The 10,420-nt window shown below is 40.8% G+C and overlaps 1 protein-coding gene across 1 annotated transcript; it reads left to right on the top strand.

Moving 5' to 3' along the window:
- The first annotated feature begins 2,668 nt into the window (after window positions 1-2,668).
- On the top strand, window positions 2,669-7,263 carry SMG8 (SMG8 nonsense mediated mRNA decay factor). Its single transcript, XM_059047702.2, has 4 exons — window positions 2,669-4,470; window positions 5,037-5,182; window positions 5,463-6,335; window positions 6,747-7,263. Exons 1-4 carry the CDS (start codon window positions 2,712-2,714, stop codon window positions 6,942-6,944), a joined length of 2,976 nt encoding a protein of 991 aa, XP_058903685.1. The 5' UTR covers window positions 2,669-2,711; the 3' UTR covers window positions 6,945-7,263.
- Window positions 7,264-10,420: the final 3,157 nt, after the last annotated feature.

The raw sequence follows: 10,420 nt of genomic DNA, 5'->3' as shown, positions 1-10,420 counted from the left end.
CGCACCCACCTCCTCGTCTGACAACCACCAATTTGTTCTCTGTTTCTATTTTGGTGTTTTGGGGGGTTTTATTTTAGATTCCACAGATAAGTGAGATCATGCATAAATGAGATAATTCTTGGTAAGGACTTAGCACAGAGCCATACACAGAGTAACTTACCTGTTTGATTTTTGTTATGATCATTTTTTGACATCCAAGTAAGAGCTCATTAAACACAAATTAATCTCATCTCTACTTTAAAGACAGTATTTTTTTAAAGTAATAAATCTTAACTATTTGAACTTCCAGCCAGCTAAATCAAACATTGAATTAAGGCTTTCCACATTTCTTCAAGGAAGAATTTTTTTAATACTACAAATTGAAGAAAGTGTTCATTGTAGAAAAATTAGAAAAAATAGATAAAAATAAGAGTATGTCCACCCAAAAACCTGCCTACAGACGTTTATAGGAGCCTTATTCAAAATTTCCAAAACTTGGAAGCAATTAAGATGTCTTTCAGTAGGTGAACGGGTAAATAAACTGTGGTACATCCAGATAAAGGAATATTATTCAACACAAAAAAGAAATGAGCTAACAAATCAAAAGATACACGGAAGAAACTTAAATGCATATTACTAAGTGAAGGGAGCCAATCTGAAAAGGCTATGCACTGTATGTATGATTCCAACTATATGACATTCTGGTAAAGACAAAACTGTGGAGACAGTAAAAAGATCAGTTGTAGCCAGGGGTTTGGAGGAAGGGAGAAATGAATAGGTAGAACGCATAGAATTTTTAGCACAGTGAAACTATTCTATATGACACATTAATGGTGGATACATATCCAAACCCAGAATGCACAACACCAAGAATAAACCCTTATGTAAACTATGAATATGGGAGTGACAATGATTTGTCAAAGTAGGTTCAGAGATTGTAACAAATGTACCATTTTGGAGCCCAGTGTTGATAGTAAAAGGGAGCTATGACTGTGTAGGGGCAAAGGGTATATGGGAACTCTGTACTTTGTGCTCAATCTTGCTATGACCCTAAAACTGCTCTAAAAAATATCCATTTTTTTAAAAAGCAGGGAAAAAAGGAGTAAAGGAAAAAAATTAAACAAATCCTAACACGTTTTAAACATCTTGGTATATATTCTTCTGAGTTTGATAATTTTTTATTGTTGTTGTAGTTCATAAACCTTTCAAAATCTCTGCCTTTTTTTCCATTGATACGAGTCAAGAAAGAAATTTGTTCACCTTGCTTTGAAAGATTTTTTTTAGGTGCTTCTCAAACTATAAAGTGTGTACAAATCATTAGGATTTATTGAAATTCATGTTCTGATTAGTAGGTCTGGGGTGGGGACTAAGATTCTGCATTTCTAACAAGCTCCTTCTTTGGGCTGCAGACTACACCTTGTACAACAAGGTTCTGGAGCTTAAAGTGAAAGAGTTTCCTACTTTTAGAAGAGTCAGTTGACACTTTTTTGTGGATTTTTTTTATTTCTTGAACTGCAAACTAACTGCTTGCAAGATGCTCGACATTGCTAATTATTAGAGAAATGCAAACCAAAACTACAATGAGGTTATCACCTCTCACCGGTCAGAATGGCCATCATCAAAAAGTCTACAAATAATAAATGCTAGAGAGGATGTGGGGAAAAGGAAACACTCCTACACTGTTGGTAGAAATGTAAATTGGTGCAGCCATTATGGAAAACAGTATGGAGGTTCCTTAAAAAAAACTAAAAATAGAGTTACCATATGATCCAGCAATCCCACTCCTGGGCACATACCCGGAAAAGATGAAAACTCTTATTCGAAAAGATAGAAAAAAATACAAATGAACTTATTTACAAAACAGAAATAGACTCACAGACATAGAAAACAAACTTATGGTTACCAAAGGGGAAAAAGCGGAGGGTCGGGGCAAATTAGGAGTATGGGATTAACAGATACACACCACTATATATAAGATAGATAACAAGGATTTACTGTATAGCACAGAGAACTATACTCAATATCTTGTAATAACCTATTATGGAAAAGCATCAGAAAAAAATATGTGTAACTGAATCACTGATGTACACCTGAAACTAATGCAACATTGTAAATCAACTATACTTCAATAAAAATAAAATAAATCACTACTGGTAGTGAAAAAAAAGTTGGAGGTGAGATGAGTGGGTGGGTGAGTAGTTGTATGTCAGAAAGAAAATACGATGTAGAAAGGATTAAGAGGTTAAATGTGGTGAGGACAATAAACCTGTTGTAGATGCTCTATAAATATTTGACAAGAATTAAATCTAGCATAGTGTGAATATAATTCCTTTTCCAAACCACTTCTGCCTTTATCTTGCATGTAATTATTGTCATTTTAGAATTGTCACAAACACAGCTCTCCTTTTCACTGAAATGATTTTGTAACTTTTAACATTTATTAAATGTTTTGTCTATCAAGGAGAACAAACAAACAAAAAACCCTAACTGCTTCTAAATGTCTTTCTGATATTTCAATTCCTACAGTCTCCGGTTAAGGAAAATCTTAAATCAGCTGTGCTGTAGGACTACATAAAACCTTGGTGAAAAACTATGACAGGAGAAGCGAGAGGCGGAACCTAAAGCGAGAGGAAAGCAGGAACTGAAGAAGCGGAGGAGGGATTTCAAACTTGGACGAGAGCCGGTTCTGTTTACCGGAGGGACCGGAAGAACGCTAGAGTAGTCTCCGCACCATGGCGGGTCCTGTCAGCTTGAGAGAGCTTCTGATGGGCGCTTCAGCCTGGACAGGCTCTGAAAGTCCCGAGGGGTCCCCTACAGAGGGTGGTGGGAGCGCGGCTGGCGGACCGGAGCCTCCTTGGCGGGAGGATGAGATCTGCGTGGTGGGAATCTTCGGCAAGACGGCTCTGCGCCTTAATTCCGAGAAGTTTTCACTTGTGAACACGGTGTGCGACCGACAGGTTTTTCCCCTCTTTCGCCACCAAGATCCTGGAGACTCGGGGCCTGGAATCAGAACCGAGGCTGGGGTCGTCGGGGAGGCTGGTGGAGCCGGGGACCCTGGCGCCGGGTCCGGAGATCCAGTTCGGGGAGGTGTAGCTGTCGCGGAAGGGAACCGAACTGAGCCAGGTTCCCAGGACTACAGCCTTCTGCAAGCCTATTACAACCAGGAAAACAAAGTTCTGTATCTTCTTCTCACTTCCATATGTGACAATTCCCAACTTCTCCGGGCTTGTCGGGCCCTTCAGAGCGGGGAAGCTGGAGGTGGCCTCCCTTTACCTCATGCAGAAGCGCACGAGTTCTGGAAGCATCAAGAGAAACTGCAGTGCCTCAGTCTCCTTTACCTTTTCTCCGTCTGTCACATCTTGCTTCTGGTCCATCCCACTTGTTCCTTTGACATCACTTATGATCGAGTATTCAGAGCCCTGGATGGACTGAGACAGAAAGTACTGCCCCTCCTCAAAACAGCCATTAAGGATTGTCCAGTTGGCAAAGACTGGAAGCTAAACTGCAGACCTTGCCCACCTAGACTCCTTTTCCTCTTTCAACTCAATGGAGCACTCAAGGTGGAACCCCCTCGGAACCAAGACCCAGCTCATCCAGAGAAGCCCAAGAAGCATTCTCCCAAAAGGAGACTGCAGCATGCCCTGGAAGACCAGATTTATAGAATCTTCCGGAAGAGTCGTGTCTTGACTAATCAGAGTATCAACTGCCTCTTTACTGTGCCTGCCAATCAGGCGTTTGTGTACATAGTTCCTGGAAGCCAGGAGGAGGACCCAGTAGGCATGTTGCTGGACCAACTTAGGAGTCATTGTACTGTGAAAGACCCCGAATCTTTGCTGGTCCCTGCACCCCTTTCTGGGTCCAGGCGATACCAGGTGATGAGGCAGCACAGCCGACAACAGCTTTCTTTCCACACTGACACTAGCTGTTCCAGTTCTTCCGGGCAGCTAGTGGATTTCACTCTTCGGGAATTCCTATGGCAGCATGTAGAGCTAGTACTAAGCAAGAAAGGTTTTGATGACAGTGTGGGCAGGAACCCACAACCTTCCCATTTTGAACTTCCTACTTATCAGAAGTGGATCTCAGCAGCTTCAAAACTGTATGAAGTAGCTATCGATGGGAAAGAGGAGGACCCGGGCTCTCCCACTGGGGAGCTAACATCTAAGATTTTAAGCAGTATTAAAGTCTTGGAAGGGTTTTTGGATATTGACACAAAATTCTCAGAGAACCGGTGCCAAAAAGCTTTACCCATGGCCCATAGTGCTTACCAGTCAAATTTGCCTCATAATTACACAATGACTGTCCATAAGAATCAGCTTGCCCAGGCTCTTCGAGTGTACAGTCAACATGCTAGGGGTCCAGCCTTTCACAAATATGCCATGCAGTTACATGAGGACTGCTACAAGTTTTGGAGCAATGGCCATCAGCTCTGTGAGGAGAGGAGTTTAACTGATCAACACTGTGTACATAAATTTCACTCCTTACCTAAATCAGGTGGCTAAAATTTTCTCAGTATTTTGAAGTCAAAACTTTGAGCTGTGTTTTTATTCTTGTTTTAAGAGAGTTTGTTCATTATGTATTGACATTTTAAAAAGAGGGCCCTGCAGATATTTAGGTACTTCAGACTTAAGTTTTTTCTCCTGCTGTAAAAAGAAAAATCAGCTATGACTACTAATTATGTTCTTGTATTTAAAGAATGAACCCTAGGGGATTAGTAAATGAGAACTATTAAATAATACAAAATTTTAGGAATTTCATAGTAACATTTTTACCTTTTGTTTAACTGAAATGAATATATTGAAATGTATGGGCACTATGATGATGATAAAATTTACTTAGAGACCCTAAAAGTTTAGATTAAAAATATGTATTATGTCATGTATTTTCACTTGCTTCTTCTGTTAGGTGTATTTAGTCAAGTTTTTGTGTTTTGGGTGGTTTTTTCCCTTCTCATTTCCAAAGAACTGGTTGGAGAAATTTGGGGGTTAAGGTGCAGTTGAATGCAAAATAAATCTGGGTCTGCATTGTGTGTAAAATTAATAGTGACTTATATTTTCCAGGAGAAAAACCAGAGCCTGATAGAAATCCTCCTGTGCTGTATCACAATAGCCGAGCTCGATCCACTGGTGCCTGTAACTGTGGAAGGAAACAGGCACCTCGAGATGATCCCTTTGATATCAAGGCAGCTAACTATGACTTTTATCAGGTAGACTCTACATTTTTTCTTCCTCTTCTTTCTCTCTCCTTTTTTTTTTTTTTTTTTTTTTTGCTAACGACCATCTGAGTAAAAATATATTTTTTCAGAAGCAAAATATCTAGATTAATAAATGTGACTTGCAGTGTGATGTGTAACAAGGGAAATTTCTTTATATATACTTATTTGCTTACCCATTAACTGTTGATCTTGCTTTTTAATGTGAAGCATGTGTTGTTTTCAGTGAAAGGTTCACGGGATTAGTTTGTTTGTTTTTTTCCTTCCTCCATAGCTTCTGGAAGAAAAATGCTGTGGAAAATTGGATCACATCAATTTCCCAGTATTTGAACCAAGTACTCCAGATCCTGCTCCTGCCAAAAATGAATCATCTCCTGCCCCTCCAGATGCAGATGCTGATAAACTTAAAGAAAAAGAACCTCAAACCCAAGGAGAGAGCACAAGCCTGAGTTTAGCTTTGAGTTTAGGCCAATCCACGGATAGTTTAGGTACCTATCCAGCTGATCCACAAGCAGGAGGAGATAATCCAGAAGTTCATGGTCAAGGAGAAGTAAAAACTGAGAAGAGACCAAACTTGGTTGATCGGCAGGCATCCACAGTTGAATATCTCCCAGGCATGCTACATTCAAATTGCCCCAAAGGTCTGCTACCCAAATTCTCCAGCTGGTCTTTGATTAAACTAGGCCCTGCTAAGTCTTACAACTTTCATACTGGTTTGGACCAGCAGGGCTTCATTCCAGGAACAAACTATCTTATGCCGTGGGACATTGTCATCAGGACTAGGGCTGAAGATGAAGGAGACTTAGACACAAATTCTTGGCCTGCTCCAAATAAAGCTATTCCTGGAAAGAGAAGTGCAGTTGTAATGGGAAGAGGAAGACGGCGAGATGACATAGCGCGAGCATTTGTGGGCTTTGAATATGAAGACTCTCGAGGACGAAGATTTATGTGCTCAGGACCTGACAAAGTAATGAAAGTAATGGGAAGTGGGCCCAAGGAATCAGCTTTAAAAGCTCTGAATAGTGATATGCCCTTATATATTCTGTCATCATCTCAGGGTAGAGGGCTAAAACCACATTATGCTCAACTTATGAGGCTTTTTGTTGTGGTTCCTGATGCTCCTTTGCAGATAATACTGATGCCTCAGGTAAGAAATATAACCCTTTTTGTCCTCAGACAAACAAAAAATGCCGATGCTTGTTTTGATTGTATGAAAAAAGTACAGGGTATCAAACTAATTAAACAGGTCTTAATTTTAAATACCTCTTATACCTAATATTCTGTTTCTTGAAAAATAGATTGTAGGTGTGTTAATCAGTTCACACCATCAATTCACGTCATCTGGTTAGAGGCAGAACTTGAAGTTAAAAATCGGTAGAAAAGCAGGATAATGTTTGAGATTATTTAATGTAGTATCAGATATGATTGGAGTTAAGAATGTACACATTACCTGCTTAATCTTATATGCTCTGTGAACTTATCCTTTGTTTAGGCACTTATCTTTCAGATGTTTCTTATTGAAATATGTTAAAGTAATCATATAACCTGTGTTTTTCAGGTTCAGCCAGGCCCACCACCATGTCCAGTATTCTACCCAGAAAAACAAGAAATCACTCTCCCACCTGATGGCCTCTGGGTTTTGAGATTTCCATATGCCTATGTGACTGAGAGAGGACCTTGTTTCCCTACGAAGGAAAATGTGCAGTTGATGAGTTACAAGGTGCTCCGTGGGGTTCTTAAAGCAGTAACACAATAAGTGTTTTCCAGCCTGTACAGTCCTAAACGGGAGCTGATTTTTTGTTTTGGTGTGTATGGGGTGTTTTTTGGTGTGTGATACTGTGTTTTCTTGAACACAAAATGTGTTTTGGTTACAGGAGTTCAGTATTTGGACAGTAATTGTTCCACTGTTTCATGATATTGTTGATAGTTATTGTAAAGGGGGTACAACTTCCTAATAAACATTGTTTATTCTAGAAAAGGACATGAAATACATGGTTGATACCTCTATTTTCTCTTTGTTTCTGTTTCACTGTCCATAATAAAACATATTTCTATTATAACTGAATGTTGCATTATCATGTTGAGCCAAAGCTTTGTTATTGCTAAAATGTTTTAGCTGGGATTTTCCTTAAAATGCTGCTCCTGCAATTATCTTCAAAACAAGATGATCCAGGGCTTCCCTGGTGGCACAGTGGTTAAGAATCCGCCTGCCAATGCAGGGGACACAGGTTTGAGCCCTGGTCCGGAAAGATCCCACATGCTGCAGAGCAACTAAGCCCGTGCGCCACAACTACTGAGCCTGAGCTCTAGAGCTCGCAAGCCACAACTACTGAAACCCGCGTGCCTAGAGCCCGTGCTCTGCAACAAAAGAAGCCACCGCAATGAGAAGCCCATGCACCACAATGAAGAGTAACCCCCGCTCACCGCAACTAGAGAAAGCCCGCGCACAGCAACGAAGACCCAATGCAGCCAAAAAACAAATAAATTTTTAAAAAAAGAAAAGGGAGAGAGAGAGAGAGAGGCAGAAACCACAGTATCTTTAAAAAAAAAAAGATGATGCAGTAGGTTATCTGGTAATTGTATGAGGACTTAATTGCAAAAAAATGTCCTACTGTTTGGCTCACAGTTCTGGTACCTGAGTTACATTGTTTTGTTCTCACCATTTTATTCTTGGACTGATGAGATACCATATTTTAAATGAATGCTCTCTGAACTAAAACTTATTTATCCAGGATATTAGTACACACTTTATTCTTTGAAAATTGCTGTACTATGAAACAATTTGCTAAGTGATACAAATTTTATCAATTCATATCGATGTTAACGTTCACCAGCATCAACATGGTGACACTGATATATCACTAATTAGCTAAGTGTGCAAAATAAGTTAATATGCCAGAATTCTAGTGTAACTGATTATATTTTCCTGGACACATTGATTTTGAAATGCTGAGCAAATAGAATTGGAGATTTTAGTTGCAATATATATGAAATGTAGTATTTTATTTATTTATGGCTGCATTGGGTCTTTGTTGCTACACGCAGGCTTTCTCTAGTTGCAGCGAGCAGGGGCTACTCTTCATTGTGGTGTGCGGACCTCTCATTGCAATGGCTTCTCTTGTTCGGAGCACAGGCTTTAGGCACGTGGGCTCAGTAGTTGTGGCGCACGGGCTTAGTTGCTCTGCGGCACGTGGGATCTTCCCGGACCAGGGCTCGAACCTGTGTCCCCTGCATTGGCAGGTGGATTCTTAACCACTGCGCCAACAGGGAAGTCCCATGAAATGTATTTGTTTAACACATCTTGCTACCAGCTTAAAATAGTTACTTAGGGGCTTCCCTGGTGGCGCAGTGGTTGAGAATCCGCCTGCCGACGCAGGGGACACGGGTTCGTGCCCCGGTCTGGGAAGATCCCACGTGCCGCAGAGCGGCTGGGCCCGTGAGCCATGGCCGCTGAGCCTGCGCGTCCGGAGCCTGTGCTCCGCAACGGGAGAGGCCACAACAGTGAGAGGCCTGTGTACCAGAAAAAAAAAAAAAAAAAAAAAAAAAAAAAAAGTTACATAGGTTTTGATTTTTAAATCTATATAGAGAAACACATAACTGGCAGCCAATTTAAAACTAATTTAATTAGGTGTATTTTATGCCTATTTTACTGTAGTTTAATTAGGAAGAGAATCTGACCCAATATGAAAATTAGTCTATATTATTCTTTCATCTCAGCCTGATTTTTCATCCTTTTCTTTTATATCTTTCATTCCTTTTATATCAGTTATTTGTTGGTGGTTTTTTTTGTGTGTGTGTGTGGTACGCGAGCCTCTCACTGTTGTGGCCTCTCCCGTTGCGGAGCACAGGCTCTGGACATGCAGGCTCTGGACACGCAGGCTCAGTGGTCATGGCTCACGGGCCCAGCCGCTCTGCTGCATGTGGGATCTTCCCGGACCGGGGCACGGACCCATGTTCCCTGCATCGGCAGGCGGACTCTCAACCACTGCACCACCAGGGAAGCCCTATATCAGTTTTAAAAATCACAATTACTTTTGTATTAAGCATAGCCGTTGGTAGTTGCATTTGGGAAGTATAGCTATATGGTTCTATAGGACATATACTAATAGTTGTATTGTTTTTTAATAGCCTCTAAGACTTGACTAACAGGTGTGTAAACTTGTAGGTCAAAGGAACTATAAGAAAGTAATTCATGGGGCTTCCCTGGTGGCGCAGTGGTTGAGAATCCGCCTGCCAATGCAGGGGACACGGGTTCGTGCCCCAGTCCGGGAAGATCCCACATGCCGCGGAGCGGCTGGGCCCGTGAGCCATGGCCGCTGAGCCTGCGCTCCGCAACGGGAGAGGCCACAACAGTGTGAGGCCCGCATACCGGGGGAAAAAAAAAAAAAAAAGAAAGTAATTTATGAGAAGAAATAGATTTCAGAAGAGCAAACCTGTGTCTTTTTTTCTTTATTTCCTTTTTGATATCATTCTACGTGGAACAACTTTACATTACTGCTTAAATTAGTAAGTAATTTTCCTTGATTATATTTGGTTATAGAAGCCACCTTAATTTGAATTTCTATAGCATTTTTAAGTACAAAACTTTTTTTAAAGTATTTAGAGTGTTGTGTTAGTTCCTTGCATACAGCAAAGTGATTCAGTTATACGTATATGTATATATACATATTCCTTTTATTTTAATATACCCTTGTAGCTTGTTCATTTTGTGCATAATAATTTGTTCCATTTATTTGTTTGTTTGTTTATTTATTATTTGGCTGCGCTGGGCTGTGTTGCGGTGCTCAGGCTTCAGAGTGCACAGGCTCAGTAGTTGCGGTGCACAGGCTTAGTTGCCCAGCGACATGTGGGATCTTAGTTCCCGGACCGGGGTCAAATCCGCGTCCCCTGCATTGGAAGGTGGATTCTTAACCACTGGACCACCAGGAAAGTCCCTATATATACATATTCTTTTTCACATTCTTTTCCATTATGGTTTATTATAGGATATTGAATATAGTTTCCGGTGCTATACAGTAGGACCTTGTTTATCTTTTTTTTTATTGGCCATGACATGCGGCTTGTGGGATCTTACTTAGTTCCTCAACTAGGGGTGGAACCTGGGCCCTCAGCAGTGAAAGCGCAGAGTCCTAACCACTGGACTGCCAAGGAAGTCCCTATCATTTTATATATAATAGTTTGTATCTGCTAATACCAAATTCCTAATTTATTCCTCCCCCACCCCCTTTCCCT

Source organism: Kogia breviceps, chromosome 19 (assembly GCF_026419965.1).
Source record: "Kogia breviceps isolate mKogBre1 chromosome 19, mKogBre1 haplotype 1, whole genome shotgun sequence".
NCBI lineage: Eukaryota > Metazoa > Chordata > Mammalia > Artiodactyla > Physeteridae > Kogia > Kogia breviceps.
This window is presented reverse-complemented; position numbering and strand designations above follow the sequence as displayed.